This window comes from Mixophyes fleayi, chromosome 1 (genome assembly GCF_038048845.1).
Source record: "Mixophyes fleayi isolate aMixFle1 chromosome 1, aMixFle1.hap1, whole genome shotgun sequence".
Classification (NCBI taxonomy): Eukaryota; Metazoa; Chordata; class Amphibia; order Anura; family Limnodynastidae; genus Mixophyes; species Mixophyes fleayi.
In genome coordinates this window covers 422,044,890-422,066,444 of record NC_134402.1, presented here as the reverse complement: position 1 = coordinate 422,066,444, position 21,555 = coordinate 422,044,890, and the positions used below count along the sequence as shown (strand labels likewise).

Genomic DNA, 21,555 nt, shown 5'->3' with positions numbered 1-21,555 from the left:
GCCACACCCAACACTTCCCAGCATGTACAGTCATGGCCAAAAGTATTTTGAAGGACACAAGTATTGTTTTTTACAGAGTTTGCTGCTTCAGTGTTTTTAGACCTTTTTCTCAGATGTTGCTATGGTATACTGAAGTGTCAAAGGATTATATTGACTATAACATTTTTAAGTTTATGCAAAGAGTTAAAATTTGTGGTGTAGACCCTTCTTTTTGAAGACCTCTGCAGTTCGCCCTGGCATGCTGTCAATCAACTTCTGGGCCACATACTGACTGATGGCCGCCTATTCTTGCCTAATCAATGCTTGGGGGTATAGTTACTAGACTGTGGGTTTGACTAAGTGGAGATGTTGCCTACAGCAACCAATAAGATTCCAGCTGCAATTTTGTAGAATGTACTAAATAAATGACAGCTGGAATCTGATTGGTTGCTATAGGCAACATCTCTACTTTTTCAAACCCATAGTTTAGTAAATATACCCCTTGGAGTTTGTCAGAATTTGTGGGGTTTTGTTTGTCCACCCACCTTTTGAGGATTGACCACAAGTTCTCAATGGGATTAAGGTCAGGGGAGTTTCCTAGCCATGGATCCAAAATTTCGATGTTTTGATCCCCGAGCGACTTAGTTATCACTTTTGTCTTATGGCAAGGTGCTCCATCATGCTGGGAAAGGCATTGTTCGTCACCAAACTGTTCTTGGATGGTTGGGAGAAGTTTCTCCTGGAGGATGTTTTGGTACCATTTTTTATTCATGGCTGTGTTCTTAGGCAAAATTGTGAGTGAGCCCATTCCCTTGGCTGAGAAGCAACCCCACACATGAATGGTTTCAGGATGCTTTACCGTTGGCATGATACAGGACTGATGGTAGCGCTCACCTTTCCTTCTCCGGACAAGCTTTTTTCCAGATGCACCAAACAATCTGAAAGGGGATTCATCAGAGAAAATGACTTTACCCCAGTCCTCAGCAGTCCAATCCCTGTACATTTTGCAGAATATTGGTCTGTCCCTGATGTTTTTCCTGGAGAGAAGTGGCTTCTTTACTAGACTTCTTGACACCAGGCCATCCTCCAAAAGTCTTTGCCTCACTGTGCGTGCAGATGCACTCACACCTGCCTGCTGCCATTCCTGAGCAAGCTCTGCACTGGTAGTGCCCCGATCCTGCTGCTGAATCAACTTTTGGAGAGGATCCTGGCGCTTGCTGGATTATTTTTAGGCGCCCTGGAGCCTTCTTCACAACTATTGAACCTCTCTCCTTGAAGTTCTTGATGATTCGATAAATGATTGATTTAGGTGCAATCTTACTAGCAGCAATATCCTTGCCTGTGCAGCCCTTTTTGTGCAAAGCAATGATGACTGTACATGTTTCTTTGCAGATAATCATGGTTAACAGAGGAATAACAATAATTTCAAGCACCCCCTCCTTTTAAAGCTTCCAGTCTGTAATTCTAACTCAATCAGCATGACAGAGTGATCTTCAGCCTTGTCCTCGTCAACACTCTCACCTGTGTTAACAAGAGAATCACTGACCTGATGTCAGCTGGTCCTTTTGTGGCTGATATGCAATGGAAATGTTTTAGGGATAAGGTTATTGCCATGGCAAAGGGGGAGATTGAAATTAATTGCAATTCATCTGATCACCCTTTGACCTTCTGGAGTATATGGAAATTGCCAACATAAAAAAACTGAGGCAGCAGACTTTGTGAAGAATAATATTTGTGTTGTTTAAACTTTTGGCCATGAGTGTAGTAGTGCTCAATACATTAACTCAGTAATACCCAGACTGCAGCAGCAGTATCTGACACATATAAACACCTCTGCCCAGCCCACTATTATCCCTGATATCTTTGTAGATTGTAAAAGTACCAGAATCCAGATAGCGGTAAGAGAAAACAGGAATGTGTCAATTCATAGTCCCACACTATGCCACTTGCTAGTAGGCAATCACTAGCACTTATGAGCAGGTACCGATTTGATAATTACCCTCCTCCGGTGCTTGAATCCCAGAGAATTGCACAAGAACGATGCCATACATGAATCACAAGCAGGCTCACTCCTAGGCATGATACGCCTGCGTAGTAAACTTAGAAAAGAGAGACCTGATTGGTGGAGGGGCAGCCCTTGATGAAGGGGGGGTACTCTGTGAGCAGAGCATACCTTTTGCTCTTTAAATAGTCTGTGCTGGTTAAAGGCATGACTGACAGCTCTGACATAGACCCGCCCCAGTAGGTGGTTTCATGGAGTGTCTGTATGCTATTGTGGTGATTGATGGGTGGAGTCTGAATGTGGATGTGATCATGGATTCCTGAAAAGGCGTGAAGACACAATAAGTGATGTGCACACATGATGGTGATCATAATGTTCATTAAATGCAATAATTTAGACCATATCTTACAGTAACCGATTTTACCTTGTCCTTAGTGACTGGAATACTTTGTACCTTTGTGACCAGACACTTTTTTTTTTGTTTTTTTGTTTTATTAGGGCATCGAGGTGAATTTCACATTTTTTTGGGGGGGAAGGGGGGGTGTTTTTGTGAAAGATGGGACTTTGTTTCAGTAGCGTTTTAAATATTTAATATTTTTTTTAGTATTTATAAATGCTGCATTAGATGACCATTGTAAGAATACACCCACTTCCATAATTATACTCCTAATTATTTTCAAGAAGTTAGTGCACCCTTAGAAATATGTTCTTAAATGTCTTCCTCTTATTCCCTATATTTGTTTTTTATTTTTTTCCCCGCATATGTGTAATTTTTTTTTCTACTTTAGGGAAAGAACAGGATGAGGTGTCATTATTACAGTGTTCACACAGTAATTGTTTGGTGAAACAAACTGTTAACCTTTATGCCGCCTCTAGATGAAGCGTGGTTTTAAAGCAGATGACTGTACGACGTCAAAAGATGTTTGGGGCGGGGGATAAGGGGATAGTGAACGTTTTATTTTGCCTTGGTAAAACAAAAGCGCCGTTATTGCATATCCTGGTGTGTCCTAAAAGTAGACAAATTCATGTGACTGACTGACTGTGCTCACGGCATTCAAGGATGTTCTTGTGTTAATTTCATCTGCTGACTTGCTTAGAACAGGTGTTCTTTAAAGAACGTGTACTGTCTAATAGAATTGTATCTCATCATTTGCCTCAAATGGCTGCCATGTAAATGGTCCTTGTGTTCAGATAGGTTTGAAGATTTCATCAGTCTATAAGCAGGAACTTGTGACAACTTGCGTTATCATTAAGCAGAAATCAGAAGTTCACTGCAGGAAGAGCAACCAAAGATTTATCCACTAGTGATGGCATAGGTTTCTGGATTGGCCAGATGGTCTCCAGCACGGGTTTGTATACTAGCCACCACAATACCAGCACTGTGGGGCTTGTTTTTATTATAGTGGTTGCAGCAGTGGGCTCTGCTGTGTACTAGCCTCAAGAATTGGCTTTGGGGTGCATGCTGGCCGCCAGAGTGGGGTGCATGCTGGCCGCCAGAGTGGGGTGCATGCTGGCCACCAGAGTGGGGCGCATGCTGGCCGCCAGAGTGGGGCGCAGTTGCGCATGCTGGCCGCCAGAGTGGAACTTCATAGGAACTTTTGTTTAACAGGCCTATATATAAGACAAAATTCATACATCTAGCTAAATAACTATATAGGTAATTGTGACAGGATGGACTGCCTATGCCACCCTGTCTGTTGTTGCTGGGAACTGGCTTGGCATACTTTGCCAACGTTCCCTTTCATTATCCCAAAATGCGCCCTCTTACCGCAGAAGGAGGGGTTTACAAAGGCTGCCACACTGGACTCCTTACCGGCACCCAGAGCCGGGTTTCTTCTGGATAACTGACGCTGCTAGCGTATCTCGTTGCTGGTGTACCTGGGCTGGTACTCCTGACCTCTTACTATGGATCAGGGTTGCTGTGGATGGATCCCCCCTGGCCTATCACACTGACCAGGGCTGCTGGGTAGCAGGCGGAATGGTGGTACTGGAAAGCTTGGGTCCAAACATCAGAGACAGCCGGAGAATGGATTAGAGTTAGGGTCTAATCTGCAGATCACAGGAATACAGCAATATTGAAGATGTTTTCAAGCAGGTCTTTGAAGCAAGATGTTTATTTGCTCTCACTGGTTAGAGGTACCAGTGATAGGTCAGATGTTGAAATCAGAAGAACAAGTTTCCAATACAAGCTAGTGCCTTTTATACATTTCAGACACAGGCTATTTTTAGCATCAGGATATAACCTATTTACCAAAACATAGATTTGCGTGCATTCCAAAGCTATCAATATTAACACTTGGCTATGAAATTCTTAAAAGCTTGCTGTGATATCCTGCGTATTTCAGAGGTAGGATATATACTAGCAAGTCAAAAGGTCTGACATGAATACCTTCTAAGGACAGTCGCCGAATACACATTCCCACAGAACAACAATACCCAAAACAAGCCACTTCCCCACATCACAATATACCAAAGGCTTTGTAAACAAAGGCTCATTGTATCAGATATATACATCATAATGCATTTCCTCTAGAGAGGCTAAGCATAAAAAACACATTTTCTACCCTGGTCTCAGAAATAACGATTTTCTATCTCAAAATATACACAATATTAAAAATAAGTGCATTGGTAATTTATATAAATAAGTGCCCCACGCTATTTCCTTTAAATAAATTCATACAGTAGGTTATTTATATGTGATCCAATCACATTAATTATCTAATGTTTTAAAGACACCAGTGAGGTGTCATATGCAGATGATGGACACACATCAAATATTGTATATTTTTACTGCTTCTTCTCTTTGTCACAGTTACAGCATTCCTAATCTTATTGAGTTTTCCGTCTTGGTAACCCATTGCAATAAGTGCCATAAAGAGATATCCGAATTTCAGTGATTTTGATAATTACTTTACCATACACAATAGCGGCATGTGGGTAATAAATGTTGTTTATGGCATTATCAGATTATTTTTGAGAAAATAAGGATTTGACTTTAAAAATACAGTATGGGGAATCACTAAGCAGAAGAAATCTAGTGGCTCTGTGGCTACCAAGAAACCTCAAATGCCGCTTGCCTGCATTTATTGGTTACTCAGAGTTCTTGCCTATTGTCAGCGCACATAGGACAGTAAGGCCTAATCAACAATGCCTACTGGCTCCAAATTTGTACGTTGCTCTAGTGTTCTTAACGCCAGTACAATGTATGAATATGGAAACCCGTTAGTTCCAGTGACCCTAACCCACTCACAGTGTTGCTCACGTTCGGGAGGATTGTAGCAGCGTTGAGGTTTTCCGAACATTACCTGCGCCATCACGTTTATTGTCCCAAACTAAAGGGTACAAGTGGGAGAGGAAAATGCTAAATTAAAATCTGACCAGTAGGTGGAGAATCATCGGCAAGCAAAGAGTAAGCAATTCACACCTTTTTAGTAATAATTACTAAACATGCCCATCATGTTTGCCTTTAGCATTCCTACCATACTAGTGCATTTCTGAGGTGCTGTTCGTCATACATTGAAGCGCAAGGTTTTGTCCATGTTTAACTAGACTTTGTATTTTGTGAATGGTAGTGAAGAAATACATTTCTTAGTTTAAATTCATTTAAAAACAAACTAATTTGGTAAACATACTTATATTCTGCTTTTCTTATTGTGTCTATATAAATAAATTGCTAACTTGCGTTATGATTGTCCTAGAACTTTGTGGATGAAAACGGAGGTTATGCAGTTGTCCCAGATCTGACTATGGCAGAGTACGTCCAAGATCTACTAAACCATCTAACTGAACAGCCTGGGAGCTTTGAGGCTGAAATCTACCAGTTTACCGATGTACTTAACGGCTGGGTTACCACAGAAGAATCCTTACAGGAAGTTGTAGAACTTATCTACCAGCAGGTTAGTAGCAGGTTTTGAAGTGTGAATTGGCAACAGTTTGTGTTTTGTTCTCATGATCTATAAAGGGGAGGGGGCCACACTACCCTTTAATTTTCAAATATACTGTTACTATCAACAATTTGGTTGTAATATGTATTTTACTTGTTAAGGAAAAATGCCCAATGTCTTTTTTCCCAACCTGTAGTAGTGATCTGTGGCTGATATTAGGAAATTTGGTATTGGTAATTATTAGAAACTGTTGGGATTGGTGGGTAGAAACAGGGGAGGTGGATGACCAGGGAAGGATGGTGTGTTTGCAGGACAGGTAGTAAGCAGGGTAATATTGGAGGAGCATGGCATTTATAGGCATGTGGTTTGGAAGTGACAGAGACCAACAAATGTAAGACCATAGGCAGGTCATTGTAAGAGGAGGAATATACAAAGGTATATTGTTTTTTTTTATGGGCTGACGTCCTATGTTTCTGAACATGATGAAGAGGTAATAGCAGCATATGGCTGGTTTGAAAGTTAAACATAATTTAAAGATACTTGAAAGTGTACATGCCCCCCCCCCCCGTTCCAATTCAATCACGCCTTGTCCCTAATCACGTCAGTCCTGTAATTACTGTCACTACTACTTATAATGGTATCTGCTTGATTTGTGCCCTTTCTATTTGAGTGTTGTAGTGGTTAGCATTGCTGATTCACAGTGTTGCAGGTTTGATGTTGACCAGTGTCCTATCTGTGTGGAGTCTGTATGTTTGTGTGACTTTACTCCAACACTCCAAAAATATACTAGTAGGGTTAATTGGCTGCTGACAAAATGTACCCTAGTCTGTGTGGTAGAGAATTTAGACTTTTCCCTCCAATGGGACAGGGACTGATTATTTTCTATAAAGCTCTGTATAATATGGTAGCGTTTTATATATAAACAACCATAATAATATTTCAGCATTTGTTAGGGTATATTTGACAATTTAATGTAATTACAGGATTAAAAAAATGGCTTCAACCAAGTCACACTTACACCTTACTTAGTTTTATTATACTGTAATGTGTCAGCACCTAATTGAATTTTAATTGGTTTGATAATACCTTTTATATATTCCAACCCTACATTTCTTTCTTGAAGGCAACTTCAGTACCAAATTTCTCCTACACGGGTGCACGTCTGTGCAATCACCTGTCCAGTAACCTTCAGATAAGCCCACAGAACTGGAACTTCAGACAGTTGCTGCTTAAGAGGTAAATATCAAAGTATAGTTTGGCAAAATTTAAGTCTCTTATTTCTTCTTGCTTTTCTGCTGCCTCTGAATGTGTCACATCTATTATATGCTCTAGATGTGACGTGTATTGGGGTAATGGCTGGGAGAGGGGTGATTCTAGTTACTGCCTCTTATATTAAATCCTAAATCAGCGCACCTATGCAGAACTGCTTTGCTTAGTATTGTAGAAGCTGCATATGCTTGCCTGTCAAGTAATGGTCTGTTTGCCAGAGTTTCCTGTAACCCTAGCATGTTTCTGAAAATAGAGTTAGACTCTGCTAGTAGATGACTGAGCAGTGAACGCTGAGTGACATTGTATTTGGGACTCTGACATAGGATCAAGACAGGATATCAAGCAACATAAGTGAGCATTTACCTGCATAGTCCTTTGTTAGGTGACCATTCAGAATAGGATTGGTCTGAATTCGTTTCTGGTTGAAGAACAATATATCTGATATCTGGCAATTTTAATGTTGGTTTAGGTATAAAATTAAAAAGTGTTGTATACAGGGGTGGGTTCTTTTATTTGTTATCCATTAAGTTCTGAAAAACCAGAAAGGAATAAAGTAAATTGCTGGTGCTCGGGTTGTCCTATCCACATACATGATGATGTGCTTCTTTCAGTCACTGTGAGGAGCACTGCTGCATAATATAATGAGAATACCGCAGGTCATATGGGGAATGATTAGTTATTATTTATTTGAATGCAATTTAGAATAGTAAAAGATCCAAAAAAACACATATTCTGGACCTTGGATTCACAAGCATTGCGGATCATAGATTCCATGCCTGCACATAGACTTAATATATTTGCCTATACAACCTTTCTCTATAGACCAGGGCCCAAATACTGGTACCATGTTGGCCCAAATACTGGTACCAAGTTGGCCGTGTGAGGGACTGTGACCTACAAAAATGTTTTGCCTGCTCTGTCGTGTTATGTCTCCAGGACTGGTCATGTGCCCAACGACATCATATCCTTCCCTCAATGATGTCACACATGTTCCTTGCCAATAGGCCACACCCCTAAGTCACTGAGTTTATGAGAGGATTACGCAGCTCAGGAGACCTCTGGGAGGAAATAAATGGATTTTGAGACGGAGAAGCCAAATAATTACCCCTGAACATAATGGTGAACTTTGCAAACCATTTACTAGCATCATACAAACTAGGTAGTCACGTATACAGGATATTCTATACATTAATCTGTTAATATTTAAATTAGGCAAATATACAACGGGAAAGTAAAAAACTGGGGTCAGGTTTCCTCTTGGAGTCCTTATTTGGATATTTAGTCCCTTCTGTGTCTTCCGCAGGGTGGTGCGTTGCGGCGCGGTTCCGCAGGGCAGGGCGTTGCGGCGCTACAGGGCGTTGCAGCGCGGGACAACCCAATGAAGTTTATTTTCTCACATGAAATACAATATAGATTTTAAAATGTGACCTAAAAAGATTTGCACTTAATAGTCCGAAAATGGCATTAACCAGTAACAGAGTTGTAATAAAAGCAATATACATTCTTGTTAAAAAAATAAAGCAAAAATACATATCACACCAGAGCGAGCGGACCGACTGCCGGAGCAGACCAAACAGACTGGTTGTTACAGCCCATACCTGCCAGATATTCTTGGGACTAAAGGAAATTGGGTTTTCTCTTTCATCCAATCTGGGTGGGGGACACTGCTACCATGGCTTGTATGAGGGGACACAGGAGTTGGCAGTTAAACTGTTGACAGAAGCTCCTCCCCTCTGCTCCTCAGTGTTCTTTAAGTGCCCATAGGAGTTGGGGTTAATTATAGCTGCAGCTATTTCTGTAGGTTAGGTTTTAGGAGGACAATGTCTTTTTTAATGTAGGACTGCTCCCCCTTCGCAAATTGGTATGTTCCTGGGAGCCAGTTCAGGGGAAGTGACAGTTGGAGGCAGTTGAAGAAACTCCTGAGCAGTTTTACCTCACACACTGATCATCAGTATATACTGTGTGACTGACAGGCTGCTCTGTATCAGCAGTATATACTGTGACTGACAGGCTGCTCTGTATCAGCAGTATATACTGTGACTGACAGGCTGCTCTGTATCAGCAGTATATACTGTGACTGACAGGCTGCTCTGTATCAGCAGTATATACTGTGTAACTGACAGGCTGCTCTGTATCAGCAGTATATACTGTGACTGACAGGCTGCTCTGTATCAGCAGTATATACTGTGACTGACAGGCTGCTCTGTATCAGCAGTATATACTGTGACTGACAGGCTGCTCTCTATCTACCTCTACTGATCACCAATATACTGTGTGTGACTGACAGGCTGCTCTCTATCTACCTCTACTGATCACCAATATACTGTGTGTGACTGACAGGCTGCTCTGTATCAGCAGTATATACTGTGACCGACAGGCTGCTCTGTATCAGCAGTATATACTATGTGTGACTGACAGGCTGCTACTGATCAGCAGTATATACTGTGTGACTGACAGGCTGCTACTGATCATCAGTATATACTGTGTATGACTGACAGGCTTCTACTGATCAGCAGTATATACTGTGTGTGACTGACAGGCTGCTACTGATCAGCAGTATATACTGTGTGACTGACAGGCTGCTCTCTATCTACCTCTACTGATCACCAATATACTGTGTGTGACTGACAGGCTGCTCTGTATCAGCAGTATATACTGTGACTGACAGGCTGCTCTGTATCAGCAGTATATACTATGTGTGACTGACAGGCTGCTACTGATCAGCAGTATATACTGTGTGACTGACAGGCTGCTACTGATCATCAGTATATACTGTGTATGACTGACAGGCTTCTACTGATCATCAGTATATACTGTGTATGACTGACAGGCTGCTACTGATCAGCAGTATATACTGTATGTGACTGACAGGCTGCTGCTGATCAGCAGTATATACTGTGTATGACTGACAGGCTGCTCTGTATCAGCAGTATATACTGTGTGTGACTGACAGGCTGCTACTGATCAGCAGTATATACTGTGTATGACTGACAGGCTTCTGCTGATCAGCAGTATATACTGTGTATGACTGACAGGCTTCTACTGATCAGCAGTATATACTGTGTGTGACTGACAGGCTGCTACTGATCAGCAGTATATACTGTGTGTGACTGACAGGCTGCTACTGATCAGCAGTATATACTGTGTGTGACTGACAGGCTGCTACTGATCAGCAGTATATACTATGTGTGACTGACAGGCTGCTACTGATCAGCAGTATATACTGTGTGTGACTGACAGGCTGCTCTCTGTCTGGGGGTACTACGGGTATCACTGCTACTGATCAGCAGTATATACTGTGTCTAACTGACAGGCTGCTCTCTATCTGTAGGTACTCTGCCTAGACATGGTTTTGGAGTGATGGGTACCTTACAAATCAGTTTTGTCTTACACATATCTCTACAAATAGATATCTTGAACATTTACGTACTTTTACTAATTCCGTCACATAGATAATCTTACTGATGAGATTCTTTGTATTGTAAGGATTATTCTGTTATGTATATTAATACAAAATTGTTTTGGGGACTACAACTCTGGGTTTATTCCTGTAGAGTTAGGAGATGTGTGTGTGTGTGTGTGTGTATATGTGTGTGTATATATATATATATATATGTGTATAAGCATTTCCATGTGTGTATATATAAAAGTAAATTTAAAAAACAAACTGCAGTGTAACTAACTATTGTAGAGTTGCAGGTTACCTATTTCTGTTGCGTCCTAAATATTGTGAAACATGTCTGATTAAAGGTAAAACAAGTGGAAATATTTTACCTATGCAAAATATAAAACCAAACTACCCAGTGGGTGGTAGGATCTGGGGTCTGTTTGTATGGACTGTGATGCAGATGGCTTGGGCATGTGCACATGAGGGCACCCCCTCAGATGGGGGATCCAGTGTAGGTGACTGCATAGGGACAGTAGGTGTTGGCGCTATTTCAATTGCTCGCCCATCATCATTATCAATTTATATACCACCACTGATTCCGCAGCGCTGTACAGAGAAGAACTCGTTCACATCATTCCCTGCCTCATTGGCACTTGCAGTCTAAATTCCCTAACATACACACACAGATAGACTTAGAGAGAGAGAGAGACTAGTGTCTATTTTGATAACAGCCAAATAACCTCCCAGTATGTTTTTGGCGTGTGGGAAGAAACCGGAGCACCCGGAGGAAACCCACGCAAACACGGGGAGAACATACAAACTACACACAGATAAAGCCATGGTCTGGAATTGAACTCATGACCCCAGTGGTGTGAGGCAGAAGTGCTAACCCTTCTTGCAGAGATACCCGCAGTGGATGTGATTATCACTCAGTTTTAGAAGACTGCATTGATACATTTTGAGCCAGTTGTCCTTAAGATATCTTCAAAGGTTGCATGGGAAGGTTTTACTGTCCTCCGAGCTCCTCTTGGTTCCCAAGGTCAAATCCAGGAAGCTTCTTGGTCTACTTCATTGGAACAGGACCTTGAAAAATTACATTTCGAGAACTCCAACTTCCCGTAAAAGGGATAGGTCTGTTCATCCTCCCCTAGTGGTCCCTGATTCAGAGGCCCAGTGGGAAAGAGGTAGAACAGGCGTGTAGTGTGCTTCCCTCCTTCTGAAGAGCTGACGAATCTTATTGAATCAGTATGGAAACAGCTAGACAGAAAATACATTGTACCGCGTAGGTTTTCCTAGCCTCTTTCCACTTCAGCTGGATGAGATGGCCAATGGGAATAGGTACCATAAGGTAGATACACCTGTAACGCGCTAGGCATGCCATAACACTCTTCCTGTACCTGGCTTGGCTACTCGTAAAAATAGTACTGACTGTAAAATGGAAAGTTTTTTTGAAGACCATGCTTTCTTCCACTTTGGTGGCTAGAGAGATAGAAACCTGGGCAGATAAGCTTGCTGACGAGCTACAGGATTCTGATTTGCTTCCTCTGGTATTGCATCTGAAAGAAGACTCAGGATATCTATATGAGGCAACTCAGAATGCAGCCTCAGTGTCTGCCTCCATCGCTGCACCAGCAGTTGTGAATCAAACAATTTTGTGGTTGCGTTCATGACACGCAGATAACAAATTCAAAAAGTTCTAAGAATTTCTGCCTTATGCCAGCTCTGTTCTTTTAGGTGCAGAGCTGGACAACCTCATATGTCGGGCTACAGGAGAGAAAAAGTTCATTCCTCCATGTTAATGTCCAGAAGCCATGAGGACCTTGTTTTGGTTCCTTTCTTCCCTTTCGGGGGCAGTCTTACAGAGGTAAGCCTATCACGTCCAGGGACCAGTCGCAGAGGGGCAGGTTGTCCTATTCCAACAAGTATCCAGGGCCTAAAAAAAAAAACTTAAAAAGCCTGCAACATGACGGGATTCCTCTCCTCCTCGGGGCCATTGGGGGTGGATGCCTCTTGTTCCTGAACCAATGGGTGGTTTCCACTCGGGATCGGTGGATAACGGGAATCATGCAATGATAGACCTTCAAAGTCGGTCACCTCAACGTTCTTTTCCACCACTCTGCGTGACAAAATAAAGAGATTGGCTATGAGATAGATGCTAACTCCCACAATAAGAAGCAAAGTCCTCTGCTCTGTCCCGGACGGACAAAGGGGCAGATGTTTCTATTCAAACCTCTTCCTGGTTCACAAGCCAGACAGCTCCTTTTAATCCCTTTACAGATTGCAGTGGGGGACTCCGACTTTCAATTCCCTTCGGCCTTTCCTCTGCTCCATAAGGGCCTTGTAAAGACCATAAGCCTATACAAAGATCATGGCGATCATGGTAGCACGGTTGTGTACCATGGGAGTCTGCATCATCCCATACTTGGATGATTTGCTAATAAAAGCGGACTTTGTTCAGACCCTCCGGCTCCATATTTCGCTGGAAGCAAACTTTTCAAAAATCCCAGTTGGTCCCCTGTCCGAGGATGGTTTTCCTCAGCCTTATACTGGACATCAGATTGCAGAAGGTGTTTCTACCAATCAACAAAAGGTGCGCTTTCTTCTGTTCTACATCCTGCTGTAATGTATGAAACTAATGGGTGAGATGGTCTCCATATTCAAAACGCTTCTGTACGTTTCCACTCTCGCGTGATTCAGTGGGACCTCTTGTCCAACTGGTCGTGATCCCACCTTCAGCTGGCCTCTCGGACACTCCAGTTGTCTCTCAGGTAGCGCCTCTCTTGTTTGGTGGCAGGTCACTTGATGGTGGGCAAGTCCTTTGTTCCTTTGTCCTGGACAATAGTCGCTACAAATGCCAGTTTTCAAGGTTGGTAAATGGTAGTTCTTCACTGCTGCTGCTCGAGAAGTGTCGCTTCCTATAAATATTCTGGAGCTCCAAGCCATGCTGCTGGCATTGGGAGCTCAGTCATTCCTTCACAGTGGTCCATTCTGCCTCCCGTCAGAAAATGTCATGGCTGTGGCGTACATCAATTGACAAGGTGGCACAAGGAGTGCCGGAGCCAGATGAAGGTGATGCCCCAGATATTATTCTGGGTGGAAATGTATGTTCCGGCAAATTCTGCTATATTCATCCTGGGTGCAGAAAATTGGGATGCCAACTGCATAAGCAGACACACCGTGTCGCCAGGGGAGTCGTCTCTAGACACTGAGGTGTTTCGAAGGTTGGTCCAGAAGTGGGGCTTCCGGATGTGGACCTCATAGCATCTCCCTGCAACTGCTAGGTGCTGGTTCTGCTGCAGGACCAGAGATCCCTTGACGTGCACTGTGGATGTCATGAATATGACATGACATCAGACACTGCAGAATTCCAGTGATCCTGATTGCACTTGTTTGGGCACGCTGAGCCTGGTATGCGGACGTACTGCGCATGGCAGTCAGTAAAGGGTGATGGCTTCTACGTCGAGACAATCTACATTTCAGTACCCTGACCCCCAAAGTTGATGATGTCATATTTAAGGCCAATAAACCGGTTTCTGCCCTAAATAATCATAGTATGGCGGACCTATGTTAGTTGGTGTGAGCACAGGACTTGTCATACGGCAGTCTTTCAACTCTCCAGGTTCTTAGCCTTTTAGCAGGATGGTTTGGAGGCGGGCTTTGTCCTTAACTTCCAAAGGTCCAAGTATCAGCCCTTTCGATATATTTTGAGAAAATGCTAGTAGGTATACCAGAGGTGCAGACCAGCGTCCTTATGTAACCCCTAAGGCACCTTGGGACTTAAAGGTGCTTATTGCTTAGGGATCTTACATCATTCCCTTTTGAACTGTTGGAGTTGACTGAACTGAAGTTCCTAATTTGAAATATGTCTTTTTCTTCTTGCCATTGCTTCAATGAGGAGAATTTTTGGAATTTTGAGCTCTCTTGTCATTCATTTTGTCTGGTTTTCCATGCTGAGAGGGCTGTATTGTGCACGATACCTACCATCCAACCAAAAGTGGTCTGATTTTCATCTTCATCAAGAGATTGTGTTCCCAGTCTTCTAGGAGGCGACTGCCTCTTCGGATCAGGGATCCTTAACTTCATTGGATGTGGTCCATGCTCTGAGAATATATGTGGAAAGGACATCCGCTATGTATGTATGATGCTCACAAGAGGGGCTGGCTGGCTACAAAATGTGTGCTGCTAGGTGGATAATGGTCACCGTCATGCAGGCTTATATTAGTTCTGATCAGCCTGTACCTGATCGTGTCGCCACACATTCCATTCGTTCTGTGGAGGACTTCTTGGGCTGCGTGCATCTGCAGATCAGCTCTGCCTGGCATCAACCTGGTTCTCTGTCCACATCTTTACCTGATTTTTACAGTTTTCATTGTTTTATGCAAGTTTGGCCACAAAGTTTTGCAGGCCGGACAGAGCGTTCCCTCCCTCATGGGTCTACTTTAGAAAGTCTCCATGGTACCAGTGTCCCCCAGATTAGATGAAAGAGAGAGGAGGATTTTTGTACTTACGTTAAATCCTTTTCTCGGATTCCATCCGGGGGACACTGCTTTCCCGCCCTTCAATCTTCTGTTGCTCTTGTTGGTTGCATGTTATTCTGTTTCTCTTCCTTGGGGCTTTTCAATTAGACTGAGGAGCTACAGGGGTTGCAGAGGAGAGGAGCTTCTGTCAACAGTTACATTAACAGTTTAACAATTTAATTTCCAACTCCTGTGTCCCCTCATACAACCTATGGTAGCATTGTTCCCTAGTTGGAATCGGAGAAAAGGATTTAATGTAAATAAAAACATCATCTTTCTGTACATCAGTGATATTCTTTTCCTAATATGAGGTATAAATCATGTGATTTGGGCCTTCATCCCATTCTACCAATTTTTTTTGCGATTGTTTGTAGGACTGTACATTTTTCATCCCAAGTCTTCTGGTTGTTTGTTTGGCTAATCATAATGTTTTCTACAGGTGTCAGACAGAATTTGAAAAGAGAGATCAAGCTGCAAAAGGAGATGAAGCTACACGGAAACGCTTTCATGCCTTTGTGCTGTTTTTGGGTGAACTTTATCTTAACCTGGAGGTAAGACTGCAAAATGTGCAATATAGTCATTGTGTTTTTGGAGGGATTTCTTTTTGCCAACGTCAAGAGCTACCAATTGTTATATTTACGCAACTTGTCTGGAAAACTCTTATGTTACCAAATGGCGTTAACAACGTATTTCGCGGTGGAGTGTACAAGAAGCTGTTACAGATAGTGTCTTTATACAAGGTGTATGACACGCCGGACAGTGTGCCAATCTCTTCCAGCGTCACTGGGGCCTTTTATCAGTGACTGTTTTGTGTTATATTCCAGCTGCTTGTACAAACCTGTCCAATAATTAGCCAATTGATATAGTTTTGATTACTGTCCGGCATTTTTGGGCTGCGCACTCTCCAGTAAAGTGACTGCAACCTGATATCGGCTGCAATCTCTCTGCATGTGGCCAACCTCAAGCAATCCCCGGTCCCCATATGCTATGTAAATTGAAATCTGACACCTGGTATGGCCAGTATACTTAGTACTGTCCCTATTCAGTTTGTCTGTTTCCCGATGGTACAAAAAATAGTATTTTAAAGTAGCAGTAATTATAGGAAATAATGTGTTGGACTATATATGAGAGGCTGACTTCCTGCAGTATTTTCAGTGGAATCTGCTCCATAAGATTCGGCAATAGATACTACCACTCATCAGAGGTTCAACAAAATGTTGCCAAAATATACAATTATGTAGAAATGTACTCATTGTACACCTGTTTGTATCAGTGTCATCTTGGAAAGATGCCTTTGCTGTATGTAAATGAGTTAGTTATGAAGAGGTTTATTTAAGAACACCGCAGTAAGTGCAAATATGTGCTGTAACCCCTGGCAACCAGTGGGGCTTCCGGACGTGGACCTCATGGCGTCTTACCGCAACAGCTAGGTGCTGGTTCTGCTCCAGGATCAGAGACTCCTGATGTCGCCCTGGCAACCAGTCACTTGTTTGTTTTCATAAACCGTAATGGATGTAATGTCTGAATAACAGAATATCGTTGCTATGGGTTACAGAATGTACATACATTGTACCATGTTACTGAAGGACCACTAATCTCAAAATGCAAGAGCTACTGATTATTCACATTATTGCATCTACTGTCCAATTAGTCCTTGAATGTGGTTAGTGACAGGCAGAGTAGTGAATATGAAAATAAATATTCCCCTTTAACACAATGTATCATCTTTACTGATACCCTTCTTTATATAAGTTGCATTTAGGGTTTGTTGCCCTTTAAATGAATCCCCACAACACAGTTTTGCTGCATGTATTTGCTTTATTTACATCTCATAACTTACACCAGCTAGTTTTCCTTTCCTGTATATCATGAGAAATAACTGATAATCTGCATTTTCTCTACAAATATTTAGCTATGATTATGTTTATTGTAAACACAATAGGTGGTGGACTAATGCATTAGCTTGTTCCGATGGGCAACTTGCTTTTTTCACCCCCCCCATGATATTCTCATAGACACTGAGCAATGTCCTGTGTTTCTTCCTATAGATAAAAGGAGCAAAAGGACAGGTAACCAGAGCTCAGATCCTCCAGAGTGGTCTCAAGGAGCTGCTTGATGCTCTGTTCTCCAATCCTGTGGACGATAATGTGATCTGTGCTGTGAAACTACTGAAGGTAAGCAGGCAGCTGGGGAATCCCCATCCGAGAGTCCGCAGAAATCTGTTACTTGTGTATAGCTATTCTAGGATTCAAGGACAAGACCGTTCTATGTCGCAGTGATAGAAAAGCAATTAGCTGTCAAAACTCATTCAGAGCTTTGTCATTCCAAACGTATTAAGTGCTATAATTGGTTTAAGTTTAAAAGATTATTTTTCCTTTACCTCAAAAAAAAGTATTTTTTGTGAATAGGACCTGCCCATCTGCTTTAAATGGTTATATATACTTTCTAGCAACGTGTGTGTGTGTGTGTGTGTGTGTGTGTGTGTGTGTGTGTGTGTGTGTGTTTGTATTTGTATGTGTGCCATAAGTGCTCTGCAGCACCATACTCTTGGGGAAAACAGGACATACATAAAACAGACATACAATGTAGACAAAATAAATGCAGACATGAGCACGAAGGGTATGGAGGGCCTAGCTCATAGAGAGCTTATGCTCTACGTGGAAGAGGACACAGGGGAAATAAAAGGAGCCAGTGTGGCTCAGAGTGGAGATTGGGACAGTTGTGAAAGTACATTAGTGATTTTGGCAAATTTGTAATACTGACTGTCCGGCGCTGGGGAGTTTGTGGCACCTTACTAATAATTACGAGGACGGTGTAACAATGTTATTAGTCTCTGTTAATGACCCTGTAGATGGCAGTGTGTGTCAATGATACAAAGCTTGTTAACACAGAGCGGGATAGAAACTTGCTGCAGAAAGATTTAGACAAAATGTGACATGGCAGATGAAATGTGATGTAGATAGATATAAGATTCTGCACCTAGGCAGTGATTATAACTATGCTACTTAACAGCGGCTACAAAGACAAATAGAATCCTGGAATGCATGTGACGCACACACCGTATTACCATTGTATAGGTCACTAGTTAGACATCTGGTATATGGGGCACATCACTGTGACAAGCAGATAGGAGGACTTGAGTGGGTTCAGAGCCGGGCAGCCGCACTCAAAGGTAACTTATAAATTAAATTCTAAAGAGGTTGTGAAAACTAGGTTGTTTAGTTTGGTGCCTCAGCGGTGATCTAATATGTATAAATATATTCGAGGTCAGTGAGAGGGTTCATGTAACGAACCTTTCGTACCAAGGAGCCCTTTCACCATACAGAAGAGAGGTCATCAATTGCAAATTGCACTGACGGTTTCACTGTGGGCACAGGACAGGGTTCTTTACCGTAAGGGTGGTTTAAGCCGTGGAATTCCCTATCCCATGAGGTGGTGATGACAAATTCAGTAACAGGATTGAAAATGGGTTCGATAAAAGCAATGTTACCTGCAGCTATTCGTAATACAAGTTATTATGATGGTGATTGATCTAGTGAATGTATTGCCATATCTGGGACAGAAAGGGTAAAAAAGAAATGTTTCCTCCTTGAGTCTAAATTGACAGCTGTCATATTACAGGTTTTGTTTTCCCTTCCTCTGGATCAATAGAATTGGAATTTATAAAAGGTGCAACTCTATGGACCTGCTTTGTTTTCTTTTATGTCTGTTTTTTGGGTTTTTTTTTGTCTTCTTTTTCTTTCTTACTATGTTAGGTTTACTGGCTCTTTGAACTTCTTTAAAGCTATCTTATTCAAACTAGCAATATAGCTTTATATTCTGGTTTTCATTTGATAAATGTGATTCTTATTTCTGTGTCAGAGTTGTAACCTATATACTGTGTCCAATCGATAACTGGAGTCCATTAAGGAACAAAGTATTTTTCTCTAACTATTCAGCACAAAGTAAGGGCGTCTAATAATTCAGTATCATTTTATTTTTAGCTAAAGCTGATGTAGCTTAATATTTCAGTTTCTTTTTCACCTTCCAAGGTCAATAAACTCTTTGTATTATAAGGTGACTTTTTATATTTAGAGTTTTTTACGTGGTTGGTTTATTTTACCTTTTCTTGACTTTAATTTATCCATTTATCAAAATGAGCATTGTAGCATACAGTGAAGCTGTTGGACAGACAACAACTATTGATTGTATAAACTCTTTCTTAGATATATGGCAGTATCCCGTGACTAGGGAAAAAAGTATGCGTTAACCGAAGACGAAAAGGTAGTTACCATTAAAGTTAACGTCCGTTGGTCATCGTACTTGCTATAGGGCCAGCAGCACAGGTTGTAGTCTATGTGGTGGGTATGGGTTTAGGTGTAATCTCTCCATGGGTTGTGCATGCTCAGTAGAAGTAAAACATATATTATCTATGTGTTATTTTCTAGTTAACTGGATCGGTTCTAGAAGATGCCTGGAAAGAAAAAGGGATCTACTACATGGAGGAAGTGATCCAGAGGATGAAGAATGTGGTTCTGGATGCAGAGTGTAGCAGGTTGAAAATGACAATTAGCCCATCACAGTTTGTATCAAGTTTGAGTTATGGGGTCATAAGAAACCCCTTTTGGAGGGGAATAATATATCCCTTTTTATTATCTAAATCATATGTGGGTTGTTTTTGTTTGTTTCAGAGATGTGAAACAGATGCTGCTGAAGTTGGTAGAACTTCGGTCAAGTAACTGGGGGAGGGTCCATTCAGCATCAACCTTCAGCGAAGCAACTCCTGACAATGACCCGAATTACTTCATGGTAAGATTATGTCCACCGTGAGCATCACTCATCGTGTTTCTGCCAGAGCAGGTAGTTCTCTTGCTGCACTCCCAGAAGTATACCCAGACTAGACACATGACCATCAGATAATTAGTGACCACACAATCTGTCGTTTGCAGCACAGGGGACGTAGGAGTCCGATGAAACCATGGCAGAAAGACAGCTTTTAAAAAAAAAAACGGCAGCCTGGAGAATAAAATTTGAGACTTGTGCAAAATGTCATCTGCACAAATTATTTGCTATACAATTCTACGGGTTTTGTTAAGACTTTAATTTAAATGAAACTATTTTAATGGCTGTCACTTGTGACTATTGGATGTGAATTTTAAAGCACCTTTCATGTCTACTAATTTGAAGCTTTCGTCCTTGAAGGACCCAAAAAGGTGCTTCAGATCAACTAACGATAAGTTATGTGGTTAGTAAATAGGCTCTATTCTAATTAAAAGTAATTCACTCCCAGGAAGATAAAATAACTCTTATTGTACAATCCCTCATCTGTGGTTTTGGGTGCTGCTAAATGTTAAACCTTCAGACAGTTCTATTTTGGTGGGTGGAGCTTGGCAGAACGTGATGTGGGCGGATTGGGAACGTGTCTTATGTGTTCTGATGTTGCTTGTTATGATGGCAGGTGTGCACTTGTCAGTGTCTTGCATACAGGTTTTCTTTTGCTCCATTGCTTATTTTAAATCTTTCCGAACTTTGAATGAATTACTGTATTCACCTCTTGTTAAAATACATTTTTGCCAAAGGTGGCAACCTCCTGTTGTACTCTGCTTACCACATTATCTGTTCATATGGGCTCAAGATGTATGTCCTCCCTGTGCTTCTGACGGCTCTATAAAGGCAAAATACACTGAATAATTAAACAATTACATTTTATTTGTATTTAAATTGGAATCTGTAAAATTCTGTGTAGCTCACGCAATTACTGGTATTTTTTAATGCATTCTAAGGGTGAAATGAATATGGCTGCTTAGATTTTATTCTAAACCCTAATTGTAAAATATAAAAACAGTAATTGCTGCATGAAATCCAGTGTTACAATGTATGTTCCGGTTGTTTTTAGAATGAACCCACATTTTACACATCTGAAGGCGTTCCCTTCACTGCAGCAGACCCAGGTAATACATTATTCAGTGCATCACTTGTTCTCTTCTCTCTGCTAATACCAAGTCTGAATCAGCCAGTCATTGCTGCCAATGTGTCTTCAGATTATCAGGAAAAGTACCAGGAGATGCTGGATAGAGAAGACTTCTTCTGCGATGAAAATGGGACAGATTTGCCTGGTGCCGGAGATTCGTATGTGTTTTTTTTTTCTTGCTTTCTTTCTTTATCCCATCATCTTTTATGTTTTGAATTTGTGTTGCTATGACATTTTATTGTTTAGCCTTTAAGTGTGAACTGGAACAAAAGTAAGTGAGACTTTTGTTCTTTGGCTCACGCTGCAATATGACTGTAAACCTTACATTCACAGATGTTGAAACACATTATTTACATCTGTTTAAACCTATATTAATACATATTCTTCCCTTAATTTACAGTATGGAGTACATTGGTGCGTCCTTATATTACATGGGTTTTCCTAATAAACACGTGTCAACACCATCTCTACAGGAGTGTGTGTGTGTGTGTGTGTGTATATATAATATATATATATATATATATATATATATATATATATATATAATTTTACTTTATTTTTATAAA

General features: G+C 41.4%; 1 protein-coding gene across 5 annotated transcripts in view; it reads left to right on the top strand.

The window, feature by feature from the left end:
- The window catches only part of PAIP1 (poly(A) binding protein interacting protein 1), a 239,709-nt gene that overhangs the window by 217,071 nt on the left and 1,083 nt on the right, over positions 1–21,555 (top strand). For 4 of the 5 annotated variants that reach the window (XM_075183799.1, XM_075183808.1, XM_075183792.1 and 1 more), the window contains 8 exons: positions 5,680–5,877; positions 6,989–7,101; positions 15,479–15,590; positions 17,088–17,213; positions 19,467–19,600; positions 19,710–19,827; positions 20,915–20,969; positions 21,060–21,147. In XM_075183799.1, the coding sequence (XP_075039900.1) occupies positions 5,680–5,877; positions 6,989–7,101; positions 15,479–15,590; positions 17,088–17,213; positions 19,467–19,600; positions 19,710–19,827; positions 20,915–20,969; positions 21,060–21,147 (944 nt within the window). The remainder of the gene's footprint in view (positions 1–5,679; positions 5,878–6,988; positions 7,102–15,478; positions 15,591–17,087; positions 17,214–19,466; positions 19,601–19,709; positions 19,828–20,914; positions 20,970–21,059; positions 21,148–21,555) is intronic. The other variant, XM_075183783.1, reaches the window with a different exon arrangement.